Source organism: Pleurodeles waltl, chromosome 2_1, assembly GCF_031143425.1.
Source record: "Pleurodeles waltl isolate 20211129_DDA chromosome 2_1, aPleWal1.hap1.20221129, whole genome shotgun sequence".
NCBI classification, from domain to species: Eukaryota; Metazoa; Chordata; class Amphibia; order Caudata; family Salamandridae; genus Pleurodeles; species Pleurodeles waltl.
Window position 1 is genome coordinate 685,479,126 of NC_090438.1, and position 26,161 is coordinate 685,505,286.

At 42.6% G+C, this 26,161-nt stretch overlaps 1 protein-coding gene across 7 annotated transcripts in view; it reads left to right on the forward strand.

The window, feature by feature from the left end:
- Positions 1 to 26,161, forward strand: part of COBL (cordon-bleu WH2 repeat protein) — an 890,550-nt gene that overhangs the window by 631,758 nt on the left and 232,631 nt on the right. For all 7 annotated transcript variants that reach the window (XM_069216764.1, XM_069216715.1, XM_069216757.1 and 4 more), the window contains one exon: positions 20,664 to 20,781. In XM_069216764.1, the coding sequence (XP_069072865.1) occupies positions 20,664 to 20,781 (118 nt within the window). The remainder of the gene's footprint in view (positions 1 to 20,663; positions 20,782 to 26,161) is intronic.

Consider the following 26,161-nt stretch of genomic DNA (forward strand, 5'->3'; position numbering starts at 1 on the left):
AAGAAGCTCCATAAACCCTGATAAATTCAGGAAGCCAATGAAACTAATAAAAAGCGAGAAAGGTGAAGTTCATATTTGTAGAATCTAATCAAATATGGACTGGTTATCTTCTGTTAGCTCACTTTTGTTTTTTGTCTTGATAGTAAATATTTTGTCAGCAACTTTCTGAAATCGAGCATGTGAAGGTAAGGGAGATCTAGGCCAAAATAAGCATTTTTTCATTAAAAAACACAGATCTGAGATTGTTTATAGCAGCCACCATTGATACACAGGAATGGCAACCAACAACCACTAATAACAACTAAATATTTAAACCTGAGTATAGTTGAAGATTATTATGTAATTTGTTGTTCACCCCTCTCCATAGAGCCTGGCTGGAGATTACAAAATCTATGGTTTAGCCCTGGTCTTGTTGGAGGTTAGTTGACCTGTGGTTTAACTTGCTCGTGGATGGATGTTGCCTGATCATTGGTTTAATCCAAGTCTAATTCGATATTGCATGACATGTAATTAAATTTTTGCCTTGTTAGAGGTTGCTTGACCTGTTGTTTAACCTGATGTATTTGGAGGTTTCTGATCTGTGGTTTAAACTAAGTTTGGTTGGAAGATGTCTGATCTGTGGTTTATCTCGAGGCTGGTTAGTGTGCTGTATGTGTGGGGCTGAGTCCATATGGAAGTTGTCTGATATGTGAGTTAACCTGAATCTTGCCTGATCTGGATTTAACCTCAGTCGAACTAGATTTTACATGAACTCTGGTTTAATTATGTGGTTTCACTTCAGTTTACTTGTATTATCTTATCTGTGGTTTAACCAAGTCTTTTTGCATGATCTGTGGTTTTACTTGAATTTTCTTTATCCCGAATCTGGTTGCATTTTGTATGATCTGTGGTTTAATTCAAGTCTGTTGCGAGGTTGCCTGCCTGATCAGTGTGTTTGGTGTGTATCTTGTATACAATTTAGCCAGTGTCTTGTTGAAAGTTTCATTAACTATGGTTTTAACCAAGTCCGTTTGGAGGTTGCTTGATCTGTGGTCTGTCTGGTTGTACTGTACATGACCTGTGGCTTAATGAGCACTTGGCTGGAGGTTGCCTGATATGCGATTTAGCTGGAGTCGTGTTGGAGGTTGCCAAAACTGTGGTTTAACCAAAGTCTCTTCGAAGGTTGCTTAAACCGTGATTTATCTTGAGTTAGTTAGGATTTTTCATGATACACAGTAGAACCAAAGTCTGGTTTGAGGTTGTGCGAACTCTTGTGTTAGGAGATCCTTCCAACCCATCGCTTTTGCATTTCTTCATATTGCAGTGAAGGCGGCGAAGAAGAAGAGACGTGAATTCAGAATCCACACTGGAACGCAGGAAGTCAACTCAGTTGCCAAAACAAACATCCGGGTAGCCAGCGCACTTTATTACATGTGAAAATGCTCAGTGCTGCAGACAGACTTCCTTGAGTGGAAATCTTAGCGCAGTCAGCAATGGGATTGTTCAGAGGGAGGAAATCTCAGCTATTTTAGCAGTTTAACTTTTACAGCTTGTTTATGGACCATTTCCTGTTTGACACATTTCAGTTCGTCCCCAGAAGTGTGTGACGAAGATTAGCGCTTTATGACTCCAACAACCTTGACTCGGCTTGGCATGGCGTGAAAGGCATGACTTTGACCTTGGACGGGACAGATGCAGGGCTCAAGCGAGGAACGCTTGCAAACTGTAGAAGTGTTTACTGCCAGGAAGGATAGATAGTTCTCTTTTATTCAAATGGATTAAAAGAATTTACTTACCCTGGAGGATATATGTGCATGTTGAGTGCAGCATTCTTTGATCAGAAATGTTGGCACGTATGTGGCTTCCGTTTTCAGAAGGCGAGGCCTGAAAGGTGCTTTACTTGTGACTACGTTTAAATTCGTTCGAGTCTCCCATGCCGCTCAGGAATGGTGAGAGAGATAACATGGAAAACATAAAAAAGATTTTCACATATGGGCAAGGTGCAACCCACACACTGTGGTGTTGTGATCTTTTTGTCCTACCTGTACAACACTAGTCATTAGGGGTCGCCATGGGAATGGTGAGAGAGATAACATGGAAAACATAAAAAGGATTTTCACATATGGGCAAGGTGCAACTCACACACTGTGGTGTTGTGATCTTTTTGTCATATCTGTACAACACTAGTCATTTAGTCGTCGCCATGGGGTCGCATTTGCGGCCCCTGGCTTCCTCTTGCGACCCCTAGCACTGTCTTTAAGACCCCTGGCCTCAGAGGTGGCAAAATCAGTGCACGGAATACAGAGGCAGCTCCTCCTTACAGATGTCGGTGGGCCTCCACTCTCTTTGTTTTCTCTCAGTTTTTTACTACTTTGAAACATTACATGAAACATTATTCACAAATAGTATAATAAACATCTGAGAGCCCTAACCCACGTCTACTTTTTATTACACTAATAGTGAATAATGTTTCATTTTTCACTATTAGTGTAATAAAACATGGAGTACAATTAGCTGTAATATGACCTTCCCTGGCAGATGAGGCAAGTCAAAAAATGGTTTTAAATATATGTTGTGTGAGTGTTTGCTGGTGAGTGTGTGCTTACACGAGAGAGTGTGTGTATGTGTGAATGTGTTTGTGTGTAAGCATGTGTGTGTGAGTGAAACTGAAGGTCAAAGGGCATGTGATGTCACTTACGCTACCACTGGCATTTTGGTGGATTGAGTTCTTGGTCTTCTAAAAGAAATTGTGAAATATTGTTGGAAACTGCTGAGGTGATATATGCACTTTTAGTGCAATATCAAGATGCGTGACGAAAACTGATCAAATATGTGAGCTTTAAAATCGAAAGGAATTGACTGACCTTTTGACTTCATCGATTGTGACATCCATTGAATCATATTTTTAAAACTTTTCACCACTGAAATGTCAAATATTAACCTTTTGATGAATTAAAAAATAATTATGCATGGTTAAATCAATACAAACAATATACAACCCTCCAGCCTTGTATAGAAAATGAACAACCATATTTTAAAACTAACACCTATGTTTAAATGTGCACATTTATAGGGATTAATTTACAACTATGAGAACCAATTATAGTCTTCAAAGCCACACAAAACTCTCTTTATAAACCTGCTGCCTTCATCCTTTAAAAAACTCCACTCCGCTTCCAAGCCCAGGAAACATTTTGGGATGCTGGAATTGTTGTGACGCTGTCTACGGGTTGTATGACTTGTGGCCGTAATCCGTCCAAACTCTGGCCATCATTATAGACTCCAACCAGGCCCTTCTTGGTTGCAAGGACAGAATATCTTTGCCAATCAGGAATAGTCTTGCTCTTCCCAGTGAGTGTGCAAAGGGTGCTGAGTTTGGTGTACACTCACCTACACCAAACATGTGTCAGTCTTAAGCTGTGCCTTTAAAGCCAGTCTTCTTTTAGGCCACAGGTGCAGGGCAATGTCCGTTTTTCAGGATAATCCTTTAGTACGTAAAATCTTTGCATTTAGAGACACTGCATGTACAGTCATCTTGCGTGGATAGCTTGAAAATCTGTGCTGCTTTCTGTCCACCTGGACCTACTTTGGTGACTTGTTTTAGACGTTGGAGGTGATTTAGACTTTGGCAGAGTGGGATGACCATTGTAAATCTGTGGTTCTTTTACCCCCTCAAACTTGTAGTTCCCCTGCTGTACCCAGAGTTGAGGCAGCACTGGCTTTTGGGTGATGCAGCTTCCTCTCACCCCTGCCTTGATGGACCCGTCTGCTAAATTAGGTGTCAAAACACATATCAGTAGGAGACCCCAAAGGATTGCTTTTTTCCACTTGAATAAACTATTCATCCAGTGACAATTTTGGTCTCCGAAAGAGTTCAACAATCTCTGTTACCTGAATCTTATAAAATGTCTTCCACCTCCTGGCCCTTCAACAGCTCTTAAGACATGGGAGTGAAATTCATAAATTGAAATACTCTGTGCAAATTCACTAGCTATGTAAAACGATTTCTGAGCACAAGATAGCGCTATGCAAAATAATTCAATAAAGGAATACATTAATATGCCTTTTGCTGAATTTATTTATACATACTTAAGCATCTGTAGTCATTGGTAAAAAGCTGCAACCTCACTTATGGAACATTAGATAGATAATGTATAAACTACATTTATTTTGTGAGCAAATAAATATAATTTAATTAAAATTCCTACTTTTTTATATGTTTTTATTAAGTGCATAGCTAACCCCCAGGTTTTCCAGCGCTATATATATAAAGTAGCAACTTAGCCAGAGACAAGCAAGAGTTAGAAAAAAAATGTTTTTAGAAGTTTACGAAAGGCAGTTAAAGATTGACAACTTATCAGCGGGTCACCTTTTTTTAAAATAGTGTAGTTCCCATTGGTGTACTTCATGCATGTACGCCCACTTCCAATAAGAGAGACACTTGCAACTTAATTTTCAAACATTTCTAAATGAACGTAATATATCTTGCAACATACACGGCACTGCCATGTTCAGAGAAACATTGCTCACCCTGGAAACCAAACTTTGTAACAAACATACTAGATCTGTGACGAACAGCTTCTCATTGGCAATGTGATATCAGAATAACCGCTCTATTTTCGGATGTGCTTCACAGGCCTTGTCATTCAGCTCAAAGGATATTGTTTTCATGTTTAAAGTTAGTAATCTGCCGTCTAGACGTAGTAATTTAATAGTAACGTTTTCAAGCTAAAGTGTGAACCTTCTCAGAAAATACCTACAAAATAGAAAATAGCAGTAAACCTATTTTAGCATACACGTTCGTGGTATGTCTTTGATTGGAAAAGGCCCATAGCTCACTGTATTTCTGAAGGTAAAAGCCTCTCCATTGTGACAACATCCTGTAACCATACAATAAGTTACTGTCCTTTAAATACAACTTGATCTTACATTCACTGCTGACTGAATTAGGTCATGAAAAGTAGTATATTCTAATGACAGTATTAATTCTGTGCTTACCTGACCTTTGCATTAAAGAAAAGGTGACGTGGTAGAGCAAGGCACTCAGCTGAGAACTAACCCTTTTAGAAACTTTGGGCCTTATTCAGAATTTAGAAGATGCGGGGCATCCTCCAAAACATGGCAAATATCCTGCATCTGCCAAACTCTAGATAAGGTATCTAATTCACTTTCCCAGAGACAAATTAATAATTTCATCCTGATACTACAATGACATTCAAAAGTACGCAGAAAGGAAAGAAATTAGGAAACAGAATACCATTATTTGCTTCTAAAGGACAACCTCTGGACTTCATTTGCTATAGACGAGAGCTTTGCATAACTGACAGTGGCATAACCTTATGAGTTTTATGTGATATTCTAAACATAATAGACATCTTTTTGGGTTAAGTTTTCTGACATAGGACACTTCACACCTTGGTCAAAACATTGTGTTCAATAAATCTCTAGGGAATAGTATATTAATAATACACCCCAGTAGATTACTGTATTTGTTTTTAGAATGATGGAGATTTGTTTTTTTGAATTAAATGGAATTAGTAGAGGGAAAGTTAGCCCAAGACCTTTATAGCTCTGTTATGAATGGATCTCCTAGAGAGCCTCCATAGGTTTTTTCAGTGTCTGAATCTCATAACCCACTACTATGAGATGGCAACAGTTGATAACAAAACTGGTTACTAGCTGCAGCAATGTCATAAAAGCCTTCTGGGCCAGGCTGGAAGGCCTTCCTGGGAGCCTCTCTGTGCAGCACTGCTTGTCCGCTTTGACTGAAAGCAGCAAGCACAGCTGCAGGAGGAGAGAGGAAGAAGAGTAATGTGCGAAGGTTGGTCAAGGATTTATCTTTTTTTTTAACCTTTGGGACAGGGATACATAACAGAGGCATGTCATGTATGCTCCTCCATTACTCCTCTGACACTGCGTAGCAGCTGAAAGCAAGAGCATGTGGGGGGGCCATACATAACATAAAATTATAGATGGTTAAAAAGTGAGTGACGAGGAAGTTTTTCACCTCGGGGTCATGAGTGGCACCATAGACAACTCGAGCTTCACTCTTGTAGTCTATTTGATGTCACTCAGAACCCCTCGTGAAAAATATCACTGTAATTTACTATTATCAATCTGTATGTTATGTATGGCTCTCACTGCGAGCTGTTAGCTTGAATGTCAGATTCTAAATTCACTGCTGAGACTTACCAATGGTGGGTTCATATCTCATAACTCACTGTTGCACCATCGTAAAGGAATTTGATGCTGCTCTGACGGGGCTCTGTGAGAGCCTGTAATAGCAGTGTTGGAATACAGGGAGCACAGCTTCTGAAGGAGAGGGAAGTGAGTGGCGGAAGTGGGTGACAGGAGGGCAGGTATTTTAAGTAGTAGAGGCCATATTATATATGGGCTCCGCAATACTACGTAAGGGTAGACCATTTGGGGTGGGGAGCACACATAACACAAAATTATAGCTGAGTAAAAAGTGAATTATGGGGATGTTTTTCATATGATGTTTCTGAGTGGCATCATAGACAACTTGAGCTTTGTCTATTTCATGTCACTCAGAATCTCTTGGTGAAAAACATCACCATAATTCACTGTTCCACAACTATAATTCTACATGTATCCACCACAGTAGGATATATGAATCAAGGCCTGCTCCAATGTTATTGGTCTAAGTCAAGGACCAATAAAAATGGAGTGGGACTGTAAAGGACAGTGTAGTCTGCTGTGGTGGGCTATAAGGCTATTACAACATTCCTCTCTAAGAGGATGGAATGTCCTAATTAAAAGAAAGCAACTTGGGAGGCAGAGAGGGTTTAATCATGGATGGAGGACTTTTAAAGATTTTCATATTGAAATGCCGGGGCATGACCCCCTGGCCTTCGTACAAGTCAGGTATTTATCCTGTTATATATATAAATGAAGAGGTGAAAAAGGGAAGGGAAAGAGGTATTTGACCTCTCTTTCTGCAGTTACAGACTTCCTTGTGTTCGGTAATACACGGATGGCAGCAGCCTTGATGGAGTGGTATTATAAAAGCATGCGAATTACATAAAAAAACATGTAGCTTTTGTACTGTGATACTTGTCGCACTGCAAATATGGATGTGAATAATGATTGTGGAGTCATTTTAATGCTATTCAGCATGATTATGACAAAACTCTGCAACAAGGTAAGAGAGATACAAACAGTGCATTATGGGAAATGTATGTTGTTATGTGAAAGTCACGTGATTTGTGATTTAAGATCACCTGATTTGTGAGCAATTCAAAACCACCTACCTATGATTAAGGCATGTTGCCGAAACGCACCAGAATTCCGGTGGTGCTGCTGTCCAATTTGAATAAAACCTTGGAAGCCAACTGGAACTGGGCCTAGCATCCTGTTTTTGGTGTTGTTATATTACTGGGACACTCCATCCTCTGCAGGGTTGGGGGCCCCTGATCGGGAACTTTGAAATATATATATATAAGATAGCTATTGGCGGTCTTCACTAGGTACTTATAGTTAGGACCATGTTTCCATAGAAAAAGCATTTTTTGACTTGCCTATATCTTTGGCACCGTTGACAAATCTTGACAAAATGTTCCCCAAAAAAGTGTTGCGTGATTCTTGTTGTGCACAGAAAGTTTCGGGGTGATCCATCAAATGGAGGTAGAGAAAAAGGAGGGGTGAAAAAAGTTGCATTTCCCATGTTAATTCCCATAGGACATTTAGACATGTCTACAGCCCGAACCGCTGGACGGAATTACACAAAATTTGGCAGAAAGCTAGCTTTTGGTACGCAGATCCCACTTTCACTTATTTGGTGTAAATCCATTTAGTTGTGTTTGTGATATTAAAGGGAAAATAAATTTGAATATCTTTGGCCTTGATGATGCTGCGAATATTTAGCAAATAATTCACATAATTCAAAAAAATTTCACAAATATGCATGCAAAAAGAAGTGTTGCCATTGGCTGACCGACACCTGTCTAAAAAGTTGCAGCCTCCATTTTACTTTACAGGACACGGTCCAGGGGGTGAAAATCCAAATTGAAAGTGGCATAAGGGGTTGTGTTTTACGGGCAAATTATGGGTTTAAAATTCACCACTCACGAATATGGAAAGATTTGCAAGAAAAACGCAAAATACACTAACTCATTTGCTCATACATGCACTCAGAGACTCATGCGCCCACTCACACACCCACTCAGACACTCATGCACCCACTCACACCCACTCAGACTCACACACCCACTTTCAGACTCACTCAAACACTCTCGCACCCACTCACAGATCCACTGACAGAGACAGGCCCTGTTGCCAACCTGCACTGTGCTATAACTCGAGCTCTAAGGTAACTGTAGCTCACGCCTTCACCACGCATATTACTCCACATATTATGGCATTGATGAGATCTTGAATGGCGTCTTTGATATCACTGCAATGTTTGCACGAACATTATTGATAGGAAAACTAGGCATGGCAATAGTGCGAGTTGTAGTTACCTTAGGGCGTGAGTTATTGTTTCTTGAAAGAACTATAACTGCTGAATTTCTATGGTTCTGTACGAGTAAATTCAGAACCTAACTATAACGTCCCTGTAACCTTTGTTTTTTTAGTGAATATATAAATATATATATATATATAATATATATACATGTGCATGTCTACTGATTTTATCAAAATTTAAATTTTTCATTTAACAGACGTGGAGATGTAGTGTCTTGCCTATTTTGTATATGTCTCTGAACGGACTCCTTAGCAGAGTGACGTAATTGCCAGAATAGAATGCAGTGAAACCTTAGTTTAGAATGTTGGAGTCCACAGGTACACACAGAGCAATAAAGACGTGTGATTTACAGCTCCATATGTGGCATAATCATTAGTGGGTACCCAGGCTGGGGAAGACGCACACCATTAACATCAATTTTCAGAGCATAATCATTCCATTAAAAGAGAGGGGACGGCCCTCGTCCCTGAGCTGGAGTCTTCATTAGTTTTTACAACTGAAGTATGATCTGCGGAATATTACATAATGGCCCAGGTACTTGGCACATTTGTCAGCCTGTCCCCCAATGCTTGGGCCCTTGTGGTGTGGAAGGCAAACTCCCTGTTATTATTGATAATATTCAACATAGACTGACCAATTAATAACAATGCCAATCATTAGCAAGTCAATCTTTCCTTTTCCTAATGTCCCCACAGTGTGTCTGGAAGTGCAGGGCTACCATACCAGATGTGTTTTGGATTTCTGGATCTAATAGGCAAGCACGTTGGAGGGGTTGTAGTGGTATTCCCTGTTCAAAATTTTAAAGTGGAGAGACTCTATTCTATGAACTGACCCCAAGACACGGCTTTTCCAAGATTTTGGTCTAAAACACCAGCCTTTACAAAGGAAGTCAAGACACATTGTGGAGAGACGATGCGCTGCCCCTTGATAGCTCAATGTATGAAACATAAGAGTAAAGTGCCCAAAATCGTATATCAGGTGCCCTCTGGTAGGCATGTTTTCTAGTCCTGTTCTTACATTTTACAGATAATTGTTGCCAGGTGTGTTTCCCCAACTTATGGAAACTTACACTACAGTGTCATGATTGCACATATTTTTTGTTTGAAAATGCACTTTGTTGCGTATCCTGCATAACTGTGCCATAGAATAATGATTTTGATGTTGTGCCATTTTCTGCTCTAGTTGTGTACCGAGCTTTGCAAACATTAGATCTTCACGCGTGTTATATAGTTGCATTGCCTTGATTTACGGTGTTTATTTTTGCATCACTATATTCATTGACTTTTTGACCAAAAGGCTACACACCAATTAGAACAAATGAAATACTGGCTGGGAAATTCTCACAAAATTAGTTATTTTGTCTAGCTTTACTATTTTTTTAGGATTCACAAATGTGAAAGACATTGGGTCTTGGCACATGCCTTTCTTCAGCTCCATGTGATTAAGACTGCAAAATATTTTATTCACATGGAAACTTTTTTATATAAAGATCATTTTTGCATCTATACTCACAAATGAATTTTTGGGGACAATTCCTTCCCCTCATTACCTCACGTATGTTTAGAATGGCAACGTGTGGAAAATTCACCATTTTACCATATTTTGGGGAAAAAATTAAAGGTGGTGGAATCTTCAAACCCAGGGTCACATTTACAAGTCCTTTGTGTCATTTCTGCAACATTTTTTGTGATGTAGAAGTGCTCCATATTTACAAACTGACACATTGTTCCCAATGTGTCAGTTTGTAAAGCCTTGTGCCACATTATGCCTGCGCCACGTATAATGTGTGGTAGGCATTCACAAGGGAAAAGCCAGGCAGAACTGCAGCAGTGAAATTCACAACATTTCACTGCATCATTCTGCAACTTCCCTGCTTCAACATTTTACCGCCTGCTGAGAGCAGGCGTTAAATTGACACAAGGCTTTCCCCTATGGGAGACTCCTTGCATTGCTTGACTTGCGTCAGTTTAACAATGCTACTCCAGCAATGCGCAAGTTTAGCACCAACAGATGCATCAGAATTTCTGACGCATCTGTGAAAAAGTGCACCATGGAACCTTGTATTGTATTGTTAGGGGATGTGCAGGAAGCACATGAAATCTGACATATCAATGCCTATGTGTCAGATTCTTAAAATGAAGCCCTCACTTTGCAACAGACATGCTCCATCTTTACGATTGAATGTGCAAGCAAACTCATGGGTGCCCTTATGACGCGCCTGGGCAAAGATGGGGCCTAGTGCAGGCCCTTTTGCACCAGTTCACAGCCAGACTTGGCTGGGCCCCCCTCTTTGCCTCCTTGCTCTTGTTATAAGAAACTTGTAATTCTGCTGCAAATTGTACCACGGGTAAGGTGCTTGCAATGGGGAAGCACAAGGGCGAAGAGAGGGCTGTTGCCGCACATTCCTCTGTGACAATTGATTGAATTTTCCGAGCGCAGGCTTTCAGTCGACTCTAGTGTGCCCTTGGTTGCACCCATAATTGATGACAGTCATGTTACCACAGCAAACTACTCTATTTCTGCAAATTTGGTTGGGGACTATTTGCCACTTTTGGGCTCAGGAACTAGCATGAATGTTATTGCAGAGTTCCCCTGAACAGGGCAACAATTCTTCTTCTTTGCAGTCTGTCTCCACTGCTGTCACCAAGCCCAACAAGAAGCACTTACTCTCCTGGATTCAGCCTCCAACGTCTATACAAAGTGTATCTGAATCTAATCCTAGCTCCTCCAAACAGTCCACGGCCTCACAGACTGGCGAAACTATGCTCTCTGACATTTCACTTATCGAGTCATTGTTAGTGAGGGTCGGTAACATACTGGATGAAAAACTTAGACCTTTAATTGAGCGATTGGACCGTCTTGAGAGCAGGTTAATCAGAAAATCTAATTGCGCCTCCACTGTAGCTAGTGGCGGAAGGTCTAATGCTTTGCCGGTAGTGGAGTAACAGCATGGGAGTGACTCTATTGTGGCACCTTCTCACATTACCTCTGGCGTTGTATCTGTGCATGATTTGGGTTCAAATGGGCGGCCCACTAATTCTGTGGTTAGGAGGCAGTCCGCAGCAGTTTTAATGGATAATGATCCGCCTCAAAAAATGTGTAACCCTAGTCTGATTCTTTCTCTGTTCCCAGTGGTGGTCACATAGCTGCTCCTTCCTAAATAACTTTGAGCCTTCCACCCTCTTTCTGCCCATATGCACTAATTCTGGCAGGGGTTTCGCCACTCAGACTTAGTCAGCAGGAGTCCTGGGAACAACTGAGGAATAAGGTTGCCCATTGTCGTTTTAGTGCATGGGGCCTACTGAGATAATTATGGTGAGGCAGGTTGGCTAGCTAGGCTACTCTGCAATGGTGGATTTCATTGTTGTAAATGTTCAAAGGCCTGCTTGTGTCCGTGAGCTACAATGTAACTAAGAATCTCGCAGTATAGCTGAGACTGAGGTTGTTAGCCTTCCATTGGGTTATTTTTACAGACCCCCCCAACTGCCACATTGCACCATCACACTTCGGAGTACATGCACATTGGGTGGTATCCCATGTCCTAACATGTTTTCTGCACTTGTTGTGTTGGAACAGGTAGACTGACTGAGTAGGTGTCCCCCACTACTATCCAGTGTCTCCCAGGGAACGGGACCCTATGGTCAATACTGATAATTGCATTCCCTTCAAAGTGGCGGAGATTACAAATGTGGCAATGGGCCATTCCTTACCTGACTTGTTTAACAAGGACCCTGTGACTACTACAGGTGGAGCTAATTTAGGGGCTCCTGAACATATTAGAAGTCGTATTATGGGTAGAGATATTGAATCCCTTGGAATCTTAAGTTGAAATGTGACTGGCCTCAGATAAAATGTTGCCTTGTCCTATTGGTTATTCTTTATTAGGGGGTATGATATCATTCTGTTTCAAGAAACCTGGGACATAACGTCCATAACAGTTGATGGTTTTCATTGCTTTAGCGTCCCTGCAATTCCCTCATACGGGAAGCGCACATCGTGGGAAGGGGGGGCATCTGGGTTAGCACTGCTTTAGGTGGCAATGTTTCTATTGTTCAGCACAGTGACAGCAGCTTCCAAGCTATAGTAATTAAATTAGCTCCAACTTTGTATATTGTGAATTTTTATAACAATGATTTTAATGGCATTCCCAACCCCAGATTTCCCCCTTTACTTAAATTTATGCTGATTTAGCAGATGATGTGGCTTGTTCTGGGCACACATTGTATGTCTGCCTTTCTGGTAATATTAATGTGCGGCTGCCTATCAACTACGAACGTTTACAGTCAGAACCCTATGTTAGTACTGCTGTCTGAACTATTTTTGTTTTCTTGCCCCTCTCGACATGGTTAATGTGCTGGGTTTCTCTGGTTCACCCACGAGTAAGGTTCCTACTTTTAAGGGGCAAAGCAGATCGTCAGCAATAGGTTATGTGGTCCTTACCTGCAATTTGGAATGTGGTCCTTACCTGCAATTTGGAAGACCTAATTAGGCAAGGTGGGATCATTTCTTCAAGTTATAGCGACCTTAATCCTATAGAAGCCACAATATCCTTGTGTTTCAAAGGGAAGTTATAGGCAGGACGTTGGTTCACGCCACTCGAAACCTACTACTGACAATTTAAGATTGGTCTGGAGACTGTCTGACCCTGCTCAAACTTCGAACGAAGTAATTAAAGGTAATTTAGAGCTGATTAATCTGTGTTTGACTGAGGAGTCCCAAGGATCTCGGGTGGTGGAAGCTTTTTCGAAATTGTGCTCTGGGATCAAGAAGGCTGTTCTGAAACCAGTTAAGCCGACGGTCGACACCCCCAGATGGTTTAATTTTGGTTGTTCTGCAGCAATCCAGGCTCTTGGGTCTGCACTTGGCACTATCACCAGGGTTCCTGTTTTGGTGGCACATTTGTGCAAATAATCTAAACTAATTACAGCTGTGCGCTGGCAGGAGTTTTTGTCTGCACAATTGGAAGTTTTAGCCCAGGCTTCTAATCAGGGTAAAAGTAAGCTATTTTGGGCTATTTCCATCCCATGAGAGGAGAAAGAAGCACTAGAGATACATCTAGATACATCTAGTTTTCTGCTGGAAACATTTAAAACTAAAAAACAAAGTTCTGAACTGGAACATGCCAGCCAACAAGGATATGGAACCACCCAATGAAGAACTCAGCACTAAAAATTCACAGCTTCAGAATCCACCTAAAAGACCTATGCCCAGATTTATCAAGCCTATGTGCAACACAAGGACAACGCAAGTGCTTCAGTCATGTTTACAAAGCCACGCAAGGGGCGATTTGTGCCACCTTCTGTGGTTTTGTAAAGAAATGTAACGCAATGCATTGGCTTGTGCTGCGTTGTGTTACATTTCAAGCTGGGAGGCATTCCGTGGGTGGAGCATGGGCGTTCCTGTGCATCCACCCATGGATTTTGGTGCATTCCCAAATTTACTAATGCTAGTAAAGCTGGGAATGTGACATACTGCTGTGCCTTCCCCAGTGAGGCGTAATGAGAAGTATCTTTATTTCTCCTCATTAATTGTTCTTCCCATGTGTGCTGGATTCACATGTAGAAAGAGGAAATGCCCCTAAATACTCTGTTTGTGTAGGAAGGTATCCTTTCCTGCACGAAAATAATTATGCCCGTAACACAGGCACCCTTTTATTATGGTACAAGGCTGCCCTCGTTGGCGCTAGGCAGCACACGGTGCACGAACGCTAGGAGAGAGCAGAAATGCTCCATTTCTTTGTAAATATGGAGCATTTTTGATCTCGCTCTTCCTTTCCCTCAGCACAGCGCTTGCTGCCCTGTGTTGCACAAAATATTAATAAATATTCTCCCAACAATATTCAAAGCTTTTCCACTATTACTTGACTCAAGTAATTATACTCTAATTTATCAGCGACCCTATTTAGAGTTTGTGGCCTTATTTAGAGTTTGTGTAATGAGATACTACATCAAATACATAACAGATATCCCCTCCAGTGTATTCTAAGTGCATTATAGCCCATGGCACTTGTAATATATGGTAGTATGGTGGACAGGACATTCATCATGTAAGTGATGGAGTTTCTGTCTGCCAAACTCTAAATCAGGCCCCAACTCTGCTGCTTGCATAGCACTATGCGGCGCTTGTGACTAACTCGGCACTAGAAAAAAGTTCTTCATGGGGGAATATATAATTAATATGTAACTGTGCTCATTAACACCTGCTGGCATTTCACAAAGGTAGCCATTAACTGTCATGCCCTTTGAGGGAATCAACTATTTACTCATACTCACCCTCGTGCCAGGTCCTCTGGATCATTAACCCAGGTCTCTGGTCCCTGCTCCTGTGCCCCATCTCTAGTTCTGCAACTGTTGTCTGGTGATCCCCGAGTTTTTGAAAGAAGGTTAAAGGGGACTTGGATGTTGGTACTACTGTGGACAAGGAAGCTTATCAAAGTAAATGCAGGTGTCAGGGTGGTACATTGCACTTTTACTGGAAAGCTGTAGTGTGGGCAGCATGCATCCCACCCAAAGGGAAATGGACCCCGAGCAGTGCTTAATTTGTAAATAAAAAGGTGCCGGTGCCCAAATCCCTCCTCTTAAACACGCGGCTGCTATAATTAAATATGTGAACACGGAATACTGAGGCAGCGTTATCCTGAAGCCATCTCGTACCTCTTCAATTCATTTAAAGACACCCCCTGCCCCTTCAGCTCACTCTTGCAGCTTTCTACTTTCTCTCATTGTGACACTTTTTCGTTTTTCTCTTCCTCCGTCTTTCCCAAAAGTGTCTTTTGCTCGCAGCAAATGCTTGAGGCAGAAGACTAAGCGCGCCGGCCCTCAAAAATAAGTGCCGGTGCTCAGCACGGGAAACAACAAGCACAAATTAAGCACTGACCCGAGGAACTGGCAGAGTTTCATTTTTTGTTGTTTAGTAATGCTTTATATATGGCTTTCCATAAATGTCTGCAAAATATTTTCCAGATTTGGGATCACTTGACACATGAGGCCCAATTCACTAAGTCGTTTATGGTTGTTAACCTAATTGTACCAACGAACAGGGCTCCATTTACTCCCGGGCGCTTTCCTTTAAATACTACTTATCAGGTGTGAATTGCTTTGCTACTGCGTAACTGTACTTCATGACTGCATACAACTACGCAGTAATAAATGCTACGCTGAGAGTGGGAAGTGGGAGGTTCAAGCCATGGCCGGCCTTGACAGTTCGTGAACACTCATAAACATGCGTGGGTCTTGCTATTCACAGTCATCTCCATCCTCTCCCAGCCCTGGGCACAAGGAGAGATTTACTCTCCCAATGTCGGAGTAACTTCCCTTCTAGAGAGGGAAAGAGAACAAAACACCAGAAATGTCACGAGCGGTCTTGGGAAGGTTTCTCTACAAGAAAAATATAACTGCATTTGGGACATAGCAGATGTCGCATGACATTCCCAGGAGCATGCCTGGAGAGCTGCGACGGGTACATCTTTCCAGGGATACTTGAGAATGTTTGTGAATTCCTGAAAGTCGGACATTTGCACCCGTGCGCAGGGCGACACCTGTGGGTGTAACTCTATGACTTTCGCTTTGAATCGGCCCGTAGAACATGTGTTTTCCTAGTGCTTTGAATGCCACCCATGCTCGTCCACTTGTCGGTTGGAATTTGATCTGATGTGGAGTGAGTGACAACTAGATTTCTCCAAAGTTTTCTTCTAAGTTGCCTACAGCGAGAGCAAGTGTTGAGAAGCAAACAGCACTTCGATGCTTTCGGCGTTGGCCGTTATATCGGGACCTGGCTGTAAAAGTAATGCAGATAATATTGTTTGGGCTTGATTTCTTTATAATGGAAGCAGTCAGCCATAACAAACGAGGAAACACTGCGCCCTTTGTGTTTTACAGTTTATCTTAACCTCCTGGATTTAGCAATGTTGACATCAGAGAACGGTTTTTAACAACGTCCATGCCCTGACCCTGAACCAGACACAATTCACTGTACATGTGTTCGTGAAACTGTTTAACTAGAGGAGGTGAAGCAGCCAGTTAAAGAGACAAATGGATGCCCCAGCAGGAGGAAAAACAGACATGCAGAGAGACAAGTTAGACAAACAGACAGAGACGCAGCTAGCCACACTGACAGAAGGACATGCTACTAAGTGAAGGGACAAACAAGCATGGAGAGAGGCAAGTTAGTCAATTTAATATTTGGACTAGCTGACAAAAATAGGAGTGAGACAGACCATAAAGGAGGCAAAGATTTAAACAGCCGAGACAGACAGAGTTTCACAGGTGGACTGTCGGGCAGAGGGACATGCGGGCTGCAAAGAGAAGAGAAGACAATGTGTGACAGACAGGTAGGTGAGGAATAGGACAGATCTGTGCAGGTAGGTGACGTCGAACATGAGTCTGACAGGCTGTCTCATATGAAACGAATACAGACGAAAAGACATATGTCAACCAAGTGCAAATCAAGAGCCATACAGAGAGATGGATAAAAGCGCGTTAGACAGGCAAACATCCAGGCTGATGTACAAATGAAGTGTCAGACATGCAAAGTGACAGTGTCAAAGCGATGGAGAGTCAGACAGACAGGCAGATGAAGAATCAGGCAGACAGATAGAAGCTAGATTCCTATACAAAGACATACTGGCAAAGAGACCAATAGAGGAGGCAGGCAGTTAGCCAACAGACAGCTAGATGAAGTTGGACAGAAGGCAGACAGGCAAGTGAATCACAGACGAAGAAAGAGATAGGTCGAAAGTAAAAAGGAGAGAACAGAGTCAGGTAGATAGATCAAAAGTCAGACAAATGGTCAGACAAATGGACTGGCATTCAGCAGACAGAAAAAAGACGTGCCAGGCATGCAGTTGAAACAGGCACATTCAGAGTCAGAAATGAAAACATAAATACATAAATACAAAGATAGAGACAAAAAGGTAGACAGTAGCCAATGTAACTACAAACAGACTTACAGAAGAAGAGTGTACGGGTGAAAGTACCCACAACCCCACCCATACCATTGTTTTCCTTTGTCCTCTGCTGGTTTCTTGTGTTGTTTTTGTTTCAGCGATAGTTTGAGCGGCAGATAACCCCCAAGCACCCCTCAAACTACAGAATAGGCGTCTAGGCTTCAGCTTTGTGTGAACCATGATAGCAGAGAATCCTATTTGTCTCATCACCCTTTGTGCTAGGAGGGTAGTGCACTTGACGAAATCCTGACTGGTGGAAGCTGATTTGTGGAGTTTTGGGGTGCCCAGGTGCACCCAGGGAAGTTAACAGTAAGACTCCCATTGTAACATTTTCTGAGGCTGGGGGCAAGCGGGGGCCTTCAGGTGTGCATCTTTTTTTTTAAATTAAGTATAGTGAGTGTCAGCATTACCTCGCAGCTTTGCTGGCATGATCTATATTAATGATCTGATTTAGGATAAGGCATAAGCAACATTACCAATATGCCTAAGTTAGGGCTAACCGTAAAGATTCACACAATATAGAGATGGAATTCGGAAGATGGGGATGAATGCTGCTCACAGAGGACATACCACCCTCCCCTTCACATTGGTTTTCCTTTTGTGTTTAGTTAGTCTGGAGGGTCTGCACATAATTTACCACTAGAGAAGCCTCTGTGGGGTTAAATTGAGCCCCTGCACGTGGGCACAGGCCCATGCTTAAAATCCTCTCTGAGGAGTGAAAACGGACCGCAGTTTGCCACCTTTGTAACCGTTAATATACATTTGCACTGGGTCCAGGTCTGCTGTCAGTTTCCCACTTTTTGTGTACAAACAGGAGGTGTCCTGCTGAACTGCTTCCCAACGTGGGCCTTCCTGCTGAAGTGTCTTCAGAGTGTAGAAATGAAGTGGTGCCCTCTCCCCTCTGTCTGGAACTAAACCAGACAGAAGGGAGCATCTGCACACCCTGCATGCTGATGGTGCCCTTGCCCAACGTGGAAGGCCCTGCCGACCCTTAGGAGCCCCTCACACCCCTCAGCAGCAGTGAAGGCAGGCTGCCTGAGAGAATGACGCTGCCAGATTTTTTTAGATGGTATTGACTCAGTCTCATGTGCACACGCCTGCTTTTGCACCAGCTTTTATTGTACATTTAATCATTGCTACCTTGATCTTGCCAAGCACAGCGGTCTGGCTATGCTGTGGTTTACTCTCAGCCCCTTGAGTTCATGGGTTGCGCCTTCCCCTTCCAACGCGCTCGATGGAACTTTGAGGTTACAGTACTTATGTGTACAAACTCAGGAACAATGGCCCTCATTACAAACATGGCGGTTCAGACTGCCATGCCAGCGGTGGCGGAAAATACCGCCACCGGCATGGCGGTCTGAACCACCATATTATGAACACAGGGAGGGCTGCCTGTGGCAGCCCTCCGCCACTTCAGGCTACTGCCTACAGGCAGCCTGACGATGGCGGAATACTTTATCCGACAGTGCAGCGCTGCAAGCAGTGCTGCCCTGCGGATAAAGAACCCTTGTTCCTCCAGCCTTTCTCTGACGGTTTACCCCGCCAGAGGAAGGCTGGCAGAATGGGTGGCTCGGGCCCCCCCCCAGGGGCCCCTGTACTGCCCATACACTTGGCATGGGCAGTGCATGGGCCCCTGTGCAGTGCCCCGTCGCACAGGTCACTGCCCGATTTACGGGCAGTGATCTGCGCGACGGGTGCTGCTGCACCCACCGCACAGTGGCATTGACAACAGCTCCATGTGTTGCCGTCGGCAATGTCCCGGCCCTGCATTCTGCTGGGCCGGCGGGCGGAAACACTGTTTCCACCCGCCGGCCCAGCAGAATGTATATTATACGGCCGGCAGGGTCTCAAGGGGGCTGGTGTTCTGTGAAAAGACCGCCAGCATGAACACTGTGGGGTTTCCCGCCGTGTTCATAATGACCCCCAAAGTCTCCTTGCTTTGCAGTTATCTGTAATACAGTTACATTTGTTGTATTTGCTGTTTACAAACATATATGTTTGCAGACATCTTGATGTAACTTAACAAATGCAAAGTATACTTTTTTGACAGAAAGTTATTTTTAAGCATCCATTTTTGCCAGCTGTAGGTGTCTCTGAAAATGTTCACGAATACATAGGTTTGCAGACTCCAGATACTGTCCTTGTATTGCATTGCATTCTTGTTGTTTTGGCTTTCAGCTTGCATACTGGTCTTTGCATTTTCTGAGTTGATGAAGATTAGAACATTAGCTCTTTTTACAAACAAGTAGAGGTTAACAAATGGACCCAGTTAAAGTATTAAATTGTGTTTATCACCACTCTACATGCGCTAAGTGCTGCCCCCTGAGATTATGATTCTCAAATTGAGAGACTTGGCTCATTTTGTCATATTTTGTGGCATTGATATAGTAGTGCATAATATTTTGTTGTCTATTGGGCTGTATGCTTTCCGTTTGACCCAATCATTTTTGTCCTGAAAATATATTTTGTATTAAAAGTGTTGTGAACACATAACTCTTAGCTGGACATTGAACTTAATTGTTGCATGGATCACTCTGGTTTGCTCTACTTACCTCCTTTTAAGTTCACGTTTGGGTTACTCACCTGTGTTTGGTCGGAGAGCCAACGATGTCTAAGGAAAATGTTCTCTTGTAGACTGTGTTACTTGACTGCTGACTGCTTGGCACCCTAAGCATTCTTTCATTTATAGATCTCTTTGATCACTAAAATTACTCACTCAGGGGGGCGAAAGCACACAGTTTCATAGCAGGACATTGAGTCAAAAGACAGCGCTAAAATGTTACTTGCACCATAAACCAATCAAACTATTTAGCTTCCAATCCACCCTAAATTGCACTTACGCGCACATGATTTTCATTGTCTAGTAACTTTCACAAGTTTGTTGCACAGAGGAAATAAGCATGAAGTTGAACTTATTACAGTGGACTTTTCTGGAACCATAATGATGGACACAGCAAAGAAGATTCAGTGCATAACCTTGTCATTTTTCAAATCAAACTCCATTAGCTGAGGAAGCTAGAGAAACATGTTATTTTAGGCGTACAATGGCAGAGCATGGCTGCAGCTGAATTTCAATGATTCTCTGAAAAGCGATGAAAAAAGCGATGCAAAACGATGCAATATTGTGGCCTAGAGCGGCCTGTTTTGTCAAGTAAACCAAACTTACGTTATGCGTTCTTTTTCTCAGTATAATTAATTTTTCACACGGCTGTACTGAACATTTTGTTAAAAGATGTGCTTTTGGTTGCTTTTAAGATCTTGCAAGCCTCACAGAATGACTTGCAGAAGAAAAAGAGGCGTGCCCCCGCGCCGCCAGTGCCGGTGATGCCAAACAACACAGTGGAGGAAAAGGAAAACAGGAGAAGTGCCATTGGTGAGAAGGACCACCTTTCATCTTGTCTGACCAGTTTTCTTTAGTTCCTAGCTGTGCATGAATACGGATGGCTTTTCTAACAATTTCGTGGATTGATGGCTTACAGAACTCAATTAACTCTGACCCAAGACCAGGGCTTCTAGTTGTCTCTTCTGAGAACAATTCAGACAGAATGAGTTTGAGAGAATAGTGTGTGCATGAGTGTGTGAAGGAGAAGCTACATGTGTAACCAGCGACGTTGCAGACTCTTTGGTAAAGTTAGTTTGGGGCAGATAGGGTGGACTGTATGTAGTTTTTATAACATTTCTAATGAGGTAAATTTCCAATATTCAATGATGATATATAGTCAAGAGCTAAACTGCAACAACAATTGTATGTCTGAGATTCTTTGGGAAAGTTAGCATGGAAGCGAACACTACTCCTGTACATTGATTGTGAGTCCTCCTGGTGGGATTGAGGTTGATATGGAACGCCGTAAATGCTAACATCGTGGCACAAGGTAGTTTTCATTCATTCATTCCACAAATCCATCATCTTCTGAGTTTTCACTGGGAAATCGGCAGAATTCGGTGCCTATCGAACTGAATTCCACTTGTCTCTGAAATTACTAGACATTTTTCCTCTGGTCAACTCATTCAATTTGACCTGCCAGAATTGCAGGAGTGTAATATTTATTGCACCTACTAACTACCCCATGTGGAGAACTCTGCAGTGATTGGAAGATATATTGAAATGTTGACTCATATTATTAATTATGGCCTTCTTTATGCACACTGAAAGCGAGTCTACTAATTTCTGTTTTGGATTTTACCCATCTGGCGACAACTCTCAGCTAAGAATCTTTATATCTCCGTTATAAAGTCTCCACATTGTGGTGCTTCTCCACATGCCCAAAGCATCACTGGCTTCTTTGGCTTCTTTGTAATGCCTCCAAAAGCTGCAGAGTTTATCAAACTAGACACCCATAAATAGTCATTTTCTTTCAACATTATTACTTGAGGGATTTCAGCTAGGTTAAGGCAATGTGTCTCGGTTCCGTAAGCAGACTGTATACATGTGATATATTTTTTTACAGATTACCAAGCTAAGGGCATTATTTGTAGTTAGGTGGAGCTAGTGCACCGCATTAAATTAGCAGTGCCCCCTCCCTGCCATACTAGTCATTCCCCCATTCAAGTTACAGTTAGGGAAAGCACCAGGTGTACACCAGCAGAGCCTCCACTGACTTTGCTAGAGTAAAAATTTGACCTGGTGGCCCATCCTCTTAAGGGTCGCTAGGTCACAGTGAAATTTATCCCACCCTGTTAAGTGTGTTGGGCAACCGTCACATTTTTTTTCTGCCAATGTCTACCATACACTGCATGGCAGAACACCTTCAACAAAAATGCAGAATGGCCTCCAGGGGAAAAAACCCAGTGTGTAAGGCAATTTCTTTTATTTAGAGAAAACAAGCTCCTCCTTTGGGAGTCTGTGTGCTCCAAACAAAAATGTTAGTTGAGCAGGTGCTTAAAACATGGCACACACTTGGCAAACTTGTATTAATGTGAAGGAAGCTGTAACAGCCTCCACCACCATGTTGAACTGGTGCAGTATCCATTGAGGTGTAAATCACCCCTCAAGTTATTTGAGCAATCCTGATCCCTATTCCCACAAACTGGTGCGTTAAACAGAATCCGAGAGGCTGGAAAAGTTGGAATTATCTGACCTTAGAGGGCCTTTGAGGAAAGGGATGCATTTGCGATATGATGGCTATCATCTCTAAGAACATGCTACTTCTAATGTGCAGAGTTAGAAAAAAGAGGTGGCATCACATTTCATTGCTTTCTTTTGTCGTTCCCTTGAGTTTATCGGATTGTCGTTCTCCCAGCTTACAGAGGTCCTCTTCCCTATCTTTTCTGTCCATTATAAACTCTTTTGGTTGTTTGTATCAAATTTGCACAAATTACTTTTAAGTTAATTTTCTGTCTTTCATAAACCATCTCCTGTGTGTCCTACCGCTCCTTGTCCTGTAATCTAAAAAAATCGAATTATTGTCTCCTGTCCCCTCTGTCACTCCTCTTACTATCCTCTATATTTCTTCCACTATCTCAGATTCTCTTTTCTTCTTTACTCATACTGCAGTCTAGTCTTTTATTGTAACTTTTCCCATACATATTTCCAATTTGTCATGCACATGCCATTGCAAGTGGTGCAGCATTCTAACACATGGTCACTTCCGAGGACAGTACAACAAATACACAAATTTCTCCCTATTGCTTTCCACCTTTACATCCCTGCACTTGAGTCGTCCAGCACCTTTTTAGTTGATCTTTAAATTAACAGTTTGTTTGCTTTCAACACCTCTTGTCAGTGCTTAATTTGTAAAACAATAATTTGGGGGCCCAAAGTTTTGCTCAAAAGACCGCAGCCTGTGCTACAAATAGTATGGGTGCCCAATACCAAGGCTTTAAAATCTGTGTTTTCTGCCTCTAGCTCTGGTTGAACATCTAGTGAGGAAAAATAAGTGCTAGTCCCCAAAAATGAGTACTGGTGATCACCACTGGTAACCACCAGCTGAACTTAAGCACTGCCTCTTTTTCTTCCACATCCTGCCTCAGTTCTCCCTTTGCTGGCTCTCTTTTACCTGCTGTCTTTATTCGACTGCCTCATCCTGGTGTTCAGATACATCCAGGGTCTAGAAACTTCCTACCACTCTGCACTTTGCAATGTGTCCCCTTAGGACCTCTTCATTCTGATTCTCATATATTGTTTGTCCTCTTCTCTCTATGTTCTCCCATCAACTGAATGCTATCTTTCATATTGTTGTGAGTCAATATAAAACAGATTCCCTGAGTGCTTGGGCCTTTTGGGCTCATGATCACTCCAAAGCTTAGATGCATACAAGGCTCTGTAAAGTATTTTACTGCCAACCAGCACAGGAGGCAGGGCTACAGACAAGGAAACTCATATTAAGAACACAGAAGCTTGTTCTCCAGCCCTTATGATCCAACACTGTCATTGCGCTCAAAGGTAGAAAATGGCATGGCTCCCCACCACAGTAGGCCATTTTTTGGTATGATTCCCACTTGAAAAGAGTTCCAGTTTCAGGAACCATTGTGTCCGGTTTACATTCGACCAGATAAGATTTCAACTAGTTCTGCAATTTGAGCTGCACCTATCAAATACACTTAATGGATCTAACAGCTCTATTGATGTTTATAGGGTTCTAATGCTCATAGTCATAGAGCCAATCCCACTGTATACTCGAGGCAGTGAGGTTTAACACTGCTATGTAAATGTAAGATAAATTGTTTACACAGCTCTCAAAACATATGAAAGAGGGATACATTATAGATATTAATATCCTACTGCTTCATCTTCTGGGAGGTGTAAGGGTGTGGTCTTAACAGTTATTGGGATATTGAGAGTTAGTTGTACGCTGATGAATAAAGGCGCTTACAATGAGCTCCGTGAGTAGTGTTTTTTTGTGCATGCTACCGGGCTGGGGAGGAGACGACAACTGGCGACGATTAGAGCATACATGCCTCCAAGAAACAGAAGTGCTCTCCATGAGAGTTTGCAAAAAAATACCAAACTGCTTGTGCGTGCCATGTGCACCCAAGCAGTTAGTGCATATGGAGCGAAAGCAACACTCCAGTCCATCCATACAGGCTTCATGGAGGAACGGTGTTGGAAAAGCACGGCAAGACTTGCTGGAAAGGCTTTAGAAAAAAAGAAGGTGCTGCGCCACAACACCAACCCATCAGTCATACGAAGAAAACGCTACAGGCAGCAAAAACAAGGTATGAGAAATAAATATATACTCATCAGTAAGACAACAGTCACAACTAAAGCATTAGGCATGCCAGTTGAGACCTTCTGGCGAAGCCAGTACATGCAAAGTAGCATCCACTACATTTTTAATCTATCCTCGAGAGAGGCAGCTTGAGTGCAGGGCTCAGCAATATCAAAATCACAAGGCGGGCTTGAAAGAGAAAGCTGCCAAAATAGGATGAAGAAATTACTCAAACTAAACAAAAGTACAAAACCAAAGACCAGAGCATGTAAGAAACAGAAAATGTTCTCACCATCAAAAGTGAAGAAGGTGTAATAAAGACACTTGGCCAGACCAGTCGACCCAAGCTCAGGTCCAGAGCTGGTACTTCCATAAGGTGCGAATTCAAGTGCACAACGAAGAGCACAAACTCTCAATGCCAGAAGAAAGGTGAAGTGCACAATAGCCGCTTTCCTGAAACCTCCCCCATCACTCAATACTGCCAAAAAACAGAATATTGGTGCTAGATGGACCACATGGATTGAGATGTTTCATAGATGCTCTAGATGAAGTCAGGAATGAGAAAATCATTAAATACTTAAGGAATCTCACTGATGATGGACTGAAAGAAGTGATAAAGAAACTCTCACAGACTGAGACAATGCCTAACCGTCAAATCAAAGAAGCGTTATAAGCCAAGTTCAACCCAATGCCAAATTTCAACTAGGAAAAGTACATTTTCAATCAAGCGAGACAATGAGTTGGTGAAACGATTGATGAGTTTGTTGAAAGACTTGGTGTGCTCATCAAACATTGCAAATTTAGTGAATTTAATGATAAGGAAGTCATGCGCCAAAGAGTTATTGATGGGTGTTTGTCAGACTTGTTCAGAAGACACATGTTGCAAGAGACACGCAGGACCTTATTACAACCCTGATGTTCCAATGACGGGCAGGGTTGCAGTGGCTGTCCAACCACCACATCACGACTGCAACGGTAGCGCCGCGGTTGGACCACCAGCACCGCCACTTTTCGTCGACACGACGGTGTGGTGGTGTTGGTGGTCCTAATCCACCAGGGCAGCGCTGCAAGCAGTGCTGCCCTGGGGATAACAACTCCCTTCTCTGCCAGCGGTTTCATGGTGGTACCAATGTAGTGAAACGGCTGGCAGAGACGGGGTGCAGGGGGTGCCCAAGTGCATAGGCAGTGCAGGAGCTCCCCTGGCCAGTCCCATCACAACATTGCGACAGGTGCTGGTGCACGCTATACACCACAGCATTGCTGCTGGCTCTGTTACGAGCCAGAGCCAATGCTGTAGGCAGTTCCCACTGGGCCTGCAGGAAACTCATAATGGGTCTAGCTGGGAGGTGGCCACACTGGCAGCAACCTACCCATCGGGACTTCGGCGGGCGGGCTTTTCCGTCCACCGAAGTCGTAATGACTCCCTCAATCTGAAAAATATATTAATGGCTGCTAGAGCTGAGGAAGAAGGCAGATCGGCAGGCTGCCAACATGGAAGCAAGTACAGCAAAAGGTGAATTGCCATTAGTCATGAAGGGTAGAAAAGAGCGCTGAGTAGATACCTGCAAGTTGACATCCTCATAAAAAGAAATACTGTGTTTCCAA